This window comes from Monodelphis domestica, chromosome 2, assembly GCF_027887165.1.
Source record: "Monodelphis domestica isolate mMonDom1 chromosome 2, mMonDom1.pri, whole genome shotgun sequence".
Lineage (NCBI taxonomy): Eukaryota > Metazoa > Chordata > Mammalia > Didelphimorphia > Didelphidae > Monodelphis > Monodelphis domestica.
Window position 1 is genome coordinate 277,388,736 of NC_077228.1, and position 13,909 is coordinate 277,402,644.

Here is a 13,909-nt window from a genome sequence, read left to right on the forward strand (position 1 = left end):
CTCCCTACCTCACCCAAAGAGGAAGTGCCAATGAAGGATCTGAACCCATATCCTACTTGTAGAATCATTGTCCTTATACCTGTTACATCAGTTTCTTGTAAGAGGCATGCTTATCACATTTGCAAATGATAAACATGAGGAATTAGGTAATCCCAAAAGATAAAACAGTGTCTGCACCAAGTAATATGGGTTCCAATCCATTCCAATCTATAAACCATAGAAACTTCTCTCTTTAGTAGGTTCTATCTCTCATCTCCCCACCCTGTCTATGATCCATGTGTGCTAGCAAGTGACAGTGGGCAGTCCGAAGCAAAGTTAAAGCCACCATTGGTCTACATAAAAGTGGACCAAAAGCATATGAAGGGACACAAAGAATTGTCTTTAAATAAGGGGGTAACTTCCTTTGAAGAGATTCTTGCTCTTTGAACTTGACCTTGGGGGAGCTCGGGCTCTCATTGAGATGTCAGACTGCTTCCTTTTGGACTGACAAGTGAGTGAAAAAAGGCTGACTCTCTCTGTCACTCTCTCATTTTCCTTACTTTCACTCTCTCTATTTGTAAATAAACTACCATAAAAGTCATTCTGACTTGAGTAATTCATTTGTAATTAAGTAATTAATTCCTGGTGACCATACTCTTAAATATTCAGCCCAACCATAATTTTATCCCTTACACAAACCACCTGTGTGCTCTTCAAAAGCAGGAAAAAGAGACATGGAATGGAATAATTTTATGAACACTACTACTGCCTCTTCCTCAATTTTGGCAAAAATTATTTTAGGCTAGTAATTTAAATCTCTTAGCAATTCCCTGAGAAATACCTAGGAAAAGAACAAGAAGGCAACAACTTACTTGTAGGCTTCTCAGTCTTTGAATTTTGTATTTCCATCCAATTAAACCTTTTGTCTTTGCTCTTGTTTTCTTCTTTATAATGAAGAAGAGACTACTGAGAGGATTGTAAACAACAGTAGAGATCTATGTTTTAAGAAATCTACATCTATTCTACTACTTTTCTTTCTGTCCCCCTTATCCAAGATTCTAATTAAAATGTATTACTCTTTTTGTTTCTTTACTTACATTCCTCCCTTCACATACTTCTCTGAAAATGGAGCTTTTTTTTCTTTTGACTAATCTCTATTCTCCCTATTAATTTTTCATTTTCTCTCATCCCCATCCAACTTAATATCTCTAGTCCAAGACCAAACACTGTGTTCTTGTGTATTCTTCTTTTTGGCTCATATAAAAGTAAGGTCCCTATTTAGACTGCTCCCCTTGACCTTCTGACTATATTTATAGAGTTTTCTCATGCACTCTCATTTATGTGGGGTAAGGAAGTTCTGTCTCTCTGTCTTTTTTCCCCAGGTATATTATTCTTTTTTCATGGTCCTTTTTAAAAAATCAAAACATTAAAAAACTGTTCCTAGCCCTCTCTCTGAGGGAATATTTGCATCTTCTCCCCATTAGAACATAAACACTTCATTATTATATACAGATTTCTCCTATCTGAGACAGTAGTAGTGCCCTTGACACCAATAAGGAAGTTAAGAAGAAGTGAGTTTGAGAAAAAAGACGAATTCAGGTTCAGGCGTACTGAGTTTAAGATGAGTGACCCTGCTCTCCCATTCTTTTTCTTTACCTCTTCACTGACTCCCTTCCCTTTTGCCTTTTAAACACCTATATAATTGAAAATCTGATATATGGGGGGGAGGGGGAGAATTACAGAATTACTTTGCTGCCCCCCTTGTTGCTTCAGATCCAGTTCTCTCCATTTCACTGCCAAACTTAGATTTTACAAATTACTAAATGATCTGTAACTACCACTTTAATTTTTTTTTAATCATTTATACATTCCTAATACTCTATAATCTGATATTCCTCAAAATATTTCTGGAATTGAGCTTTTGAATGTAACCAGTGCCTTCCTAATCATCAAATATGATTGTTGATTTCCCATGGATTTACTAAGAAATATAAAACTCAGTTCCTGTCCTCAAGGGCTTGAGAGTCTAAATTGGGAAAGAACAGTTAAGTAAGATTAAAGGAAAGTAGGGCAGGAGTGGGGGTTGGGGTTCTCAAATTCAAAAATATCTTAATTTTCTTTTACCTCTTGCCACCACTTGACACTGCTATTTGCTACCTTAAATCCTTATATATTCTAATTGTGTCAATGCTCAAACTTCAGTCTTCTGACATTCTCCAAATATACTCACTTACTTATAGAACTCTTTATCAGAACATCAATTCTCACCCTTATACAGATGTCTAGATGACCTTCAAATGGGAAAATAGATGAAAGTGGATCATTTATAGCAGAGTGGTTTTGAAGCAAAATTGAGAAGAGTAAACTGAAAGGGGAAGGAAATAAATATTTATATAGTACCTACCATGTGCAGTCACTGTGCTAAATGATCTCACTGGAGATAATATTGACTTCACTGAATACATACATACAAATGCATACACATGCACATGTATAAACTGGAGAAGGGACAAGGTAACAGGATGATTTTACAATAATTGAGACATACAGTTTTATCCTTGAACATAAGCAGTGACTGTGGAAATGGAATGAAAATAAAAATGAGAAAAGTATTATTGCACTGGACTGATTGAATGGGAAGTTAGGAAAGAGGAGGAAAGATGACTCAGGTTTTAAGTTTGCATGACTTGAGAAAAACTTTGGGAAATGAGGAGGGAGAATCATTTTTTACTGTTTACGTTTTTTTCATAGGATCAAAAGCTAGAAGAGGATTTGTTGAAAAATTAAACAACTAGAAAGATAAAAAGATAAAGAAAACTGCTCAATCCCCTCATATTACAAATAAAGAAAATGAAGTCTATTAAGCTTAGGAGTACTTACAGGATAAGTAGAAGACCTAAAATTTGATCTCAGGTCTTCTCACTCCAAGCTATTTGGAAGAAGGAGGCCCAGAAAGGAAGAATGAGGAAATGTTGAAATTGGTTTTATATGTATTGGGTCTAAAATGAGAGTGGGATCTATAATAGGAAAGTAAACTAGATGACGTCTTAAGGAAAACTTCAGTCCTGAGGTGATGAAAAGAATAGTATCAACTGCCATCTTCTCTCAAGATTAAACCTAAGACTGATAGGTAGGACTCTTAATTCAACAAAGTATATATAATCTCTAATTGGAGCAAACACTACATTAGAGAACATTAACCTCTGATTTTTTCCTTTGAAAAGTTTAAGCATTAAAGATCAAAACACTATTCATTCATAGGAGGTGGCTAATAGGTCTCATCTATTCAACAGGAAATTGTAAAACAGGTCCTTCATAAGAAGAACAGACAATTTTCTGAGTGAAAATTTATGCAAAATAATAGATTAGTAATAGTTTTACACCAGAAGGACTTCATGTTTCATTATTTTATACTCTTAACAGAGTTTAATATTAAAATTTGAAAAGGAACAGTAAATGGAAAACTATGGAATTGATTGTTCTCTTTCAGTTATTATGGGTTTCATTACAGATTTCTATTATAAGGCATTTTTCTTTTAATTTCAAAATGTAGTTTCAACTTTTAAAATGACTTTTATGGGAAACCTCTACATTTACATAAACTCAAACTGTATCATCTACTGTCATTCTGTTGAATGGTTTGTTACATACTTTATAGGGCTGAAATATGATTAACAGTGGATTCCCAAATAGTACAATCTCACTTTGGCAAACTTGCACAAACGGTAGTGGCTTACTGCATTTCCATTGTGTACAGATTGTTATTCATCCACAAAATCCCACAATTATAGTAAAAACTACACAATATAGTGAAAAAGCAATAAGTGAACCACGATATAGTGAGGGACAACTGTAAATAGAAACTAAAGAGAACTAAGGGAACTAATAAGAGCAAATAAAAATTGCAGAGAACTGGCACCCAATTGCCAGTAACAGAAATAAAAATAGCACCAATAGACAGCTAGAATCTGATATACTGTAATGATAGATCTTGGTACCAGAGAATAGAAGACGAAATACACCTCTCTGGTTCCCTTCCTATGAAGGTATGGAATATTTCAGTCAAATGGAGTAATGTGTCTATGGCTTTTGCTATTGCCTTCTCATTTACAAGGATAGTTTTTATAGGGGTGGTGGAAAAAGTAAATAAAATAGAAATAAAAGCAGAACTGATAAAATTTTGGAAAAAGCAAAGAAAACTAAATATTTTCCGGAGAATACTATACATTATTGTCCTAAAAAACATCAGGGAAGGTCTAAAGGAAATCCGCCTTTCACAATTGTCTTTCTTAGGAAGCTAAAAGTTGAATTTTGCCTTCTGGAATACACACCTTAACAATATGATGAATACAGAGAAAATGAAATCAAGTTGGCTAGCTGATGGTTCAGCAGACTCCAGGTAAACAACAATGCAAAAAGAATACTGGTTGTGGTCATGTACTCTGAGCTGTCTTTGACATTCAGGCCAAATCAAACCAACTAATAACAAATACTAAGAACCTGTTATGCTCTAGGCACTAGATTAAATGCTGAAGAGGCAGAGAAAGGCTAAATTAATTTCTGCCTGCCCATGATCTATTGAGAGAGATAACAAGGAAAAAATATGCACAAATAAGATATATACATATTAAATGAGGCAGTCTCAGAGGGAAAGTACTAAGATTAATATAGACCAGTAAAGACTTCTTATAAAAGGTTGGTTCTATAGCTGAGACCTATAAGAAGCCTGGAAAACCATGAGATGGAGAAGAGGGAGGAAAGAGCCCCAAGAATGGGGGACAGCCAGTAATAATACACAGAACCAGGAGATGAAGTATTATGGACAAGTAACAGCAATGAGGCTAGTGTCACTAAGATCACAGAGTATGTGGGGGGATTATAAATTGTAAGAAAACTGGAAATGTAGGAAGGGGCCAGGTTATGGAGAGTTTTAAAAACCAGACAGAGGCTTTTTTATATTTGATCTTGAGGTGAAAGGGAAACACTGGTGTTTACTCAATAAGGCAAGGAGGTGATATGGTCAGATTTGCATTTTGGATAATCAATCGATTTGACTGCTGAGTGAGTGGGGTTATTATAGACCAGAGTGAGGAGACAGAAAGTTCATGAGGCAGACAAAGAAATGCAAACAAGTCCTAAAGGAACAGTTATAGAGAGCAGATAAAATAAGTTTCTATTTTCAATTACAGGTCCTATGTACGTATATAATAATCATTAGCAACTTCCTGGAGGGCAGTATATTACTAGCATTGTCCAGTATTCCCACATATAACAAAAATAGATCATACCTACTATAAAGCAGTGGTCATCAAAACAATATGGTACTGGCTAAGAGACAGAAGGGAGGATCAGGGGAATAGACTAAGATGAATCTGGAATGGATGAATGACTTAAATATAAAGAAGGAAACTATAATAAATGAACATAGAATAGTTCACCCATCAGATCTATGGGAAAGGAAAGATTTTAAGACAAAGGAAGAGACAGAGAATATTTCAAAATATAAAAAGAATAATTTTTATTACATTAAATTAAAAAGGTTTTGCACAAACAAAACTAATACAACCAAAATTAGAAGGGAAGCAACGAATTGCGAAAAAACCTTTATAATAAAAACCTCTGGCAAAGGTCTAATTAACTGAAATTTATAAGGAGCTTAATCAATTGTACAAAAAAAAAATCAATCCATTCCCCAATTGATAAATGGACAAGGGACATGAATAGGCAATTTTCAGATAAAGAAATCAAAACTATCAATTAGCACATGAAAAAGTGTTCTAAATTTCTTATAATCAGAGAAATGCAAATCAAAACAACTCTGAGGTAGTACCACCTCACACCTAAGAGACTGGTTAATATGACAGCAAAGGAAAGTAATAAATGTTGGGGGGAATGAGGCAAACTTGGCACTGCTGGTGGAGTTGTGAATTGATCCAACCATTCTGGAAGGCAAATTACAACTATGCCCAAAGGGCATTAAAAGACAGTGCCTGCCCTTTGATTCAGCCATACCACTACTGCTGGGTCTATACCCCCAAAGAGATTATAATAAGGGAAAAAATATTTATAGCCACGCTCTTTGTGGTGGCAATAAATTGGAAAACGAGGGGATGCCCTTTGATTGGGGAATGGTTAAACAAATTGTGGTATCTGTTGGTGATGGCATACTATTGTGCTCAAATGAATAATGAACTAGAGGAATTCCATGTGAATACACATATGTGTGTGTATGCATGTGCACAACAAATGTGATGTCTAAATTGACAAATTGAAGGATGAGAAAATGACACAATTGTATGTGATATTAATGTTTGTGTTTAATCAATATAGCTACAGACACTGTTGGAAAAATAAGACTTGAAAGATCCTGAAATTTTCTGAGTAGTAAAACACTAAAGAATACACACACACACACACACACACACACACACACACACACACACATACACACACACACACACATGAATGAATATAGGTATGTTAATTAACTTCACATAAAACTTTCAAAATTGATTACATGCTAGGGAACAAAGAAATCACATAGCTGTAAAATGTAAAAATTCTAAAACCTGCTTAACAGATCATAATTGAAATGAAACTTGTGATTAATAAAGGTACTATAACCAAAAGTAGAAATCAAGACTAAGTTCAAAATCCTGAAATAACCAGTTCTAGAAACAACTGATAACTGTTTAAAATATAATGATAACAATGAAACAATCTTTTAACTACTATGGGATGCAGCTAAAAGTAGCCTGCATTATAGAAACATCTCTCTGAAAAACTAAAGTAAAAAAGTAACAAAAAAGAAAATAGATTAATGAAATAATCATGCAAATTCAAAAAAGAGACAAAAATTAACTCCACATAAGCATAAAAGCAAAAAAGCTTTAAAATTAGAGAATAAATTAAGTCATATAATTTAAATGGTAAACTAAACAAGAATGTTTACTTGGAAGATCCACCAATTGACAAACCTGATTTAAAAAAAATCAAATTAAGTAAATAAAAAAGTAAGCAAGGCGGCTAAGAAAAAACAAACAATTTTCAGAAACCAGTAAGTAATTATATGTCAGAAATATTAAGGAAATAAAAGAAGCTGATGATGATTAGTGTGTGTATCTGTAATATGGAAATGAACAAAATTAAAATAAATCTTAAATAATGTTATTTTAATTTAAAATCCAAGAATTTTGATTTTTTGTTGGAGATTGTATTTTTACATAAAATCCAAGATTTTGATTTTGTTCGAAAAAAGATCTTCAAGAAAGAAGTTTGCTAACTCCTGAATCCAAAGAATGAACTGTTGCAGAAAGATGCAGAAAACCTACACTTCATCAAGAAGATCAAGAATGAACTTTGGATATGGTTGATTGAACTGAATTTTGATTGAACATTTATTGTAAATGTACACATTTATGCCAAAAGGGACTGCCCCTAATTTGGCTTTCTGTCAATGTGCCTAGCAAACATTGGGTTTGCTTTCTTTCTTTTCTATTCCTCCCTCACTACTCTAATTTCCTCTTAGAAAATTGAATATTGTATATATCTGCAGTTAGAAGTGCATTTAGAACTACAAGATGATTATGTTAAATGATCAATGGGGAGACTAGTCTCCCAATGATCATTCAGGGGGGGGTTGTGAACCTTAAAAATTCTCAAAACCTACTTCATAAGGTTAGGATTGTAAACCTTAAAAAATTCTCAGACCCTACTTCATAAGGTTGGGTTAAGACCATTCCCCATTGGGACCATTCCCCATTTGGGCAGTGATGGTACTTAGATCAGGAATCTGAGACCTCTACTCCACCCCTACTTAAGTCTGCCCATGGGGAAGATAAAGTTGTAAACTCCTTGCTGAACAATGAAAAGTACTTAAACCCATACTTATAATAAGGCAAAAGTTCTTAAGCTGTGCCTATTTTTGGATATAATACAAAAGGGTGCTAAGTACCTATAAAGGTCAGGCAACTTGTGAACTTACAAGGAGCAAAGAGGTGAGAGCTTACTCAGAGATTCTAGTCTACTCAGGTGTGAATTACTCAAAAGATTAGTCTACTCAGGTGTGAACTAAGAATGGTCTGTCCTTTGAAAACCGTCTACTGTGTGATTGGTAGATGGGAGAACTTAGAGGAGGAGACATAGGAGAAAATTCTCTTTAAATAGGAGCTCAGATTCATTCAGATGGAGATACATTCAGATTCAGGCATTGAGCTGGTAGAGTCAGTTGAGATGAAGCTGGCCTGGTGTCACTAGAATCCTTGCTTGGACAGATCTTGTGGTGAGTGATTAAGGACTGACTGATCTTTCTCTTAAGGCTTAGGCCTGGGTTGGCCAGGGCTGCCCCGGGCCGGCCTATCCTTTTCTCATTATTTCCTTTTTCTCTCTCTCTCTTTCTTTAATTCCTCATTGTATTAATTAAAATCTCTATAAAACCCAGTTGACTTAGGTATATTGAATAATTGGGAATATTTCCCTGGCGACCACCTTATATTTGATTTAAAAACAAGACACTAGTGAAAACATATTTTCTGTGGTCACAACTTACCCACTCTTTTATCTATCACAATTTAAGTCTTCTACTATTTTAATCACTACAGTTTATTTATGGCTTCAACTATTTTAACTATTACAATAATCACATCCCAATTACAGAAAAACATGACTATAACTAAAGGCAAGCCTTTCAAAATGCATACATAATTCCATTTTATCTATCAGAGTGCCCCCCCCCTCTATTATTCTCACTAAGTTTCTCTATAGGTTTCAGTCTCCCTTTCTATTGGTCACTCCCTTATTGCCTACAAATACCATCTTTCCCATTCTTTAAAAAACAAAACAAAACAAACAAAAACAGTTCACTTGATTTGTCCATCTTCTTAAATGTAAGGGTTAAATTAGGAGTTTTGACAAAATAAGAGAGCAGTTTTTAATAACTGAAATTTTAATGAGAATGTATTAGAGTTGTAAATTAATGTTATCCCTTTAAGCCAGAGAAAAGAAAACTTCTAGCAGCTTTTAACAATTAATAATTTAGTTTAATTAAAATAGAGATAGTAAAAGAATATAGTAAAATGAATATAGTAAAAGAGAGAAATATAGGAAAGAGGTAGAGAAAGAAAATTTCCTAATGTCTATACTAGTTATCCTATAACTCCCTATAATTACTTCCTAAAAGACTGCCTATATTCACTGCTAATAACAATCACTCCACAAAGTTCCAACCCAATCCAGCCCAATCAGTGTTTAATACAACCCCAATTAGGTCCATCAACAAAAAATAGCCACCTCCCAACCCAGAAAAGGTCAAAAAGCCTTCGTAGTAAACTCAGGCCCACCTTTATATTCCAGGAACTAAAAGTCAACCACCAACTCAATACACTCCCAGCAACCAACCCCCAATGATCAACTCACGCCCAGCAGCAAAATTTCCTGCAAGTGCCAGCCCTAACCATGAGCAACTGATAGACCAACCAACTCATGCTGGAAACCTTTTATCCTCTTTTTCTCTCTTACTTCCTGTCTCTATGGGGTTTCTCCACTGTTTCTATGGTTTCTACTTCCTGTCACTTGATTGGTTAATCCATACATATCTCTATGGTAAGAGAATCTCTAGGTCCCTCATTAAAGAATTCCCTTTTACACTTGCTATCAAGCTATATATCTTCTTCCTTTCTATAACTTAACTACTAAAGAAAGTCAACTATCTGTGCCTCCACTTCCTTTCCTCATGTTCTCTAGATAGGTGATGGCGAACCTTTTAGAGACCAAGTGCCCAAATGGCAATCCTCATGCTGCATGTGAGCCCCATCCCACCCCACCCCTAGCCTTACCCCAGACAGGGGAGAGAGAAAGAGCTCCCATTGAGCTGCTTAACAGAGGGGTGGGTGATGAGAGAAATGTCTTCAGGCAAGTGTAGAGAGGGAAAAAAGAGCAGCCCTATCTGGCACACATGCCATAGGTTCACCCAACATGGCTCTAGAGTATGCTTTCTCACTACATAATTCAAAAGAATTGCTTTCTTCAAGTGATCATCAAATCTAATGGCTTCTTCTACAGTCTTATCCTTTTCAACTTCACTATATCTTTTGACACTGTCAATCACTCTCTTCTCTGCTCCTTGAAAATGTGTTCTCTTAGTATTCTTACTGGCATAATTGTTCTTTCTCAAACTCCTTTGCAGTTAACTGGGTGTATATTCACAGAATTCTCTATGTCGAGGATTATTAATATATTTATCCAACTTTAACTTCTCTTTTGACCTCTAGTCATATCTCCAGCTGCCTCTTGAACTAGATGTCTCATAGACATTTTAAACTTGAAACGTCCCAAATTGAAGTCATTATCTTTCCCCTAAAATCCTCTTTCTCATACTCTGTTACTGTTGGGCAAACAATCATTCAAGCAAGCAGTTGTCCAGGAGCTAACAGGAGTACACAGAATGGGTGCTTAAAAAAAAAAAAGATTAGAAAAGTCAGTGGCTCTCTTTGTAGTATTGTAAGTAGCAGGGGGAAGCAATAAATAAATGCATGATTATTGGAATTTGGGATAATATATAGTAAACAATCTGCTGCCTAGAATTCAATAACTTCTACATAGAGAGGGGTTTGCCTTGGCAAAGAGAAGAATTGCTTCTCCATGGAGATAGGGGTAGAGATAGTATAGGAAGGAAACTGAGTGAGGTGAGACAAGAAGGGAAGAAGAAGGAGTCCAAAATGACTAGCCAACCTTTTAAAAGTGAAATGTGAAGCAAAATTCTCAGCCACAAAGATTGGAACAGAGGAAGCAAAGAAAAATTTAAAGAGAGATGAGAGGGTTTGGGAAGTTGATGTAAAAAGAGTGAATTTATTAGAGAGTCTAAAATTATGGCCTTGCCTCAGGGAAGTCTCAATAGAGATGATATAACTAAATTTGTAGTGTCCATTAAGCATGGCTTTGTGGTTTTCTCTACTTTTGTTCAGTAGCATATGACTAGGAGAAAAGGTGGTAGGAGTAATCCAAGGCTGGGTTCATTGTGTAAAGGGAACCCCTTTCTCCCAGGGTCATGAACTTCCTTCATGTCTGACCGATACCATTTGCTGTCTGTGTCCATCACATGAACGCTCCAGAGGCCACAGGTAAAGAGTCCTAGGAACATGACCCGGAACTAAAGATTATGGGTCCAGTTCAAAAGAGAGGATAAAAGTGGGATGTGCAAGGGGAGGGTACCCACTCTCTATTCCCTTGGACAGTAGCGGTGGAGGACCCTTGGACAGTAGTGGCTGAGAGAGACAGCCATGTGGATAAACACCTGGTCACACTTAGAGTAGATTAGGCCTTAATCTCTATATATCTTCATTCTCTATTTCAAGTGATAATTAATAAACTCTATGGAAACTAAGAACCTGGAGTTTAAATTTAAATGTAACACTATGAAGGTCAATAAGGTAAGAGGAGTCAAGGGACTAGAGTAGAGGTGATAGTATAGAGTTACTTGTTCACCAAAGGGTCAAAATGGGTAAGAAGAAAGTGTAGCCAGTACAGATGTAATGGCTTACAAAAGAACTGGAGGATCCAGGCATCAAAGGTCACAATAAGGACAAAGGGCAGAGTTTGGGGTTGTAAGGCAGAAGGAAAGATTATACAGATTATACTTAAAGGAATATTAGACTTCATGAACATCTGCAGGTAGCTAAGGTAGTGGGAAATGAGTAAATTGAGACCTGGGAAGTTGGGTTTTTGAGAGTATTGATATTGTAATAATTAAAGTAAAATATTTAAGTATAATATTAATTTTAAAAATGATTGTGGTCACCATTTATAAAATTAATTTTCAAGTCAAGAGTCTGTTAGTAGCTCTTAACAATTAAATTTTTAATGAAAATGGAAATATAGAAAAAAGGGAAATGTAGGAAAGGGAAAGAAAATATCACCTATCTAAAATAATACCCTGAGCCGAATCAAGAAGTCTGCCAAGCTTCCAAACCCAGCAAAAAAAAAAGAAAAAAATTCGAGCTCACAGAGGTACCTGAGCTACTGCTCAAGATTGTCTTCCCCCACTGCACTGACCCAGAGAGACAGAGGCCTCCCCTCATGCACCACACTGTTTTATTTCTGTCCCCCTCTGTCATGAAAGTACGAATGAAAAATGGGATGCGGGGTAGGACAAACTTAGGGAGTGGTGGAGATGAAAGAGTGTGAGATGGGCAATGGATTCACTGAAGAAGAAAGGAGAATGTTCTGGAGGGTCAGAATGGTTATTTATAAGAAACAAACTTGAAAAATAAGAATTCACACATAACTAAAATAAGGCACTGAAGCAAAATCAATCATACCTCCGTTGAATTCAAATAAAAAAAGAATAGCAATAATGATCTCAGACAAGGCAAGAGTAAAATCACATTGATTAAATGAGTTAAATAATAAGAAAACTACATTATGCTGAAAGTCACCATAAACTAATACCTACTTAATGAATTCATAAAAAAAATGGCAGAGCATTTATAATTTTAAAGAAAACATCAATTAGGAAATCTTAAAGGAAGTAAAAGTGGAAAAAATAAATTTTCAAGAAGAAATATAGTAAAATAGTCATTGTAAATGTTGCTGTGTCTATTCCTCTCAGACCTCGGCAAATATAACCCAAAGATAAATATTTAAGAATTTAAGTATGTGAATAGACTTTTTAAAAAATCAAAAGTTTTCTCTAGTAATTATTGAATGGAAACAGAAAAGAATGTACTTATTTCTCAGTTAAACAAGAAACCTTTACAAAAACCGACCATATATTAAGGCATAAACATTTTCACAAACAAATGCAGAAAAGGAGAGATATTAAATACTTCTATTTCTGTGTACAATCCATATGATCCAATAAAATTATATTTAATAAAGATATTTTGAAATAAGGTCTAAATATATATAAACTAAATAAGTAATTAAAACTAAGTAAACTAAATTAATAACTTAATCCAAAAAAAAAAACCAGTGGGTCAAAGAACAAATGAAAGAAAAATAAGAACATTTTTTCAGCATAAAGGACAAAAATGAGACAACATATCAAAATTTGAGGTTGTAGTCAAAGAAGTTCATAGAATAAAATTTTTATCTTCTAAGACAGCAATCAAAAAGAGGGGGAAAAAATCAGTGAACTGGGTGTATAGCTAATAAAAATCTGGAAATTCAAGAATCGTTAAAAGATTTTTAAAAATTGAAAGCAAAACAACGAATAAACTTATGAATAAAACGAGAAGATAATTGGGAGGAAAGGGGTGAGGAAGAAAGATTAGGAAAAAAACCATTAGCTTATTTAAGACAAAAAGCAAATTGGTATCAAAATTTTTAAAAGGAGAATTTCCAACAAAAAAAATGAGAAAATATTTTGCTTACTTACATGACAACAAGACTCACAATTTAAATGAAATTGATGGATATTTTTTAAAAATTCAGAAGACTATAAATGGAGAATGTAAATAATGAAACTGAACAAAATCTAAAAAAATGAACTTCCAAAGTAAAAAAATAAGCCAAGGGCCAGATGGATTAGCAACTGAATTTTATCAAACATCCAAAGAATAATACCAATATTATACAAACTGTTTGAAAAAATAGAAAAAATAAGGGATTCCTACCAAATTACTTCTCTGATACAAATATGGTCTTGATACCTAAACCAGAGAGAGATAAAAAGAGATAAAACAAACTACAGACCAACATCCCTAATGAATATCAACACATTTAAAGTAAAATAGTAACAAAGAAGCTAGAGAACATATAAAAAAAATTTTACATCACAAACAAGTAGGATTTATTCCAGTAATGAAATGTGGGCTCAACATTAGGAAAATTATAAATATAATAAATTATATTAATTTTTAAAACACTAAAAACCATAATTATTTCAATTGATGCAGAAATGTCTAGACAAAATTCAAACCTCATTGGTGGTAGA

The 13,909-nt window shown here is 34.5% G+C and overlaps 1 protein-coding gene across 8 annotated transcripts in view; it reads right to left on the bottom strand.

Annotated features, from left to right (window-relative positions):
* BTBD9 (BTB domain containing 9) overlaps nt 1-13,909 on the bottom strand; it is a 550,633-nt gene that overhangs the window by 299,647 nt on the left and 237,077 nt on the right. For 4 of the 8 annotated variants that reach the window (XM_056818164.1, XM_016431034.2, XM_016431036.2 and 1 more), the window contains exon 7: nt 13,590-13,625. The exons of the other annotated variants lie outside the window; for them this stretch is intronic. In XM_056818164.1, the coding sequence (XP_056674142.1) occupies nt 13,590-13,625 (36 nt within the window). The remainder of the gene's footprint in view (nt 1-13,589; nt 13,626-13,909) is intronic. 8 annotated transcript variants of the gene reach the window in all.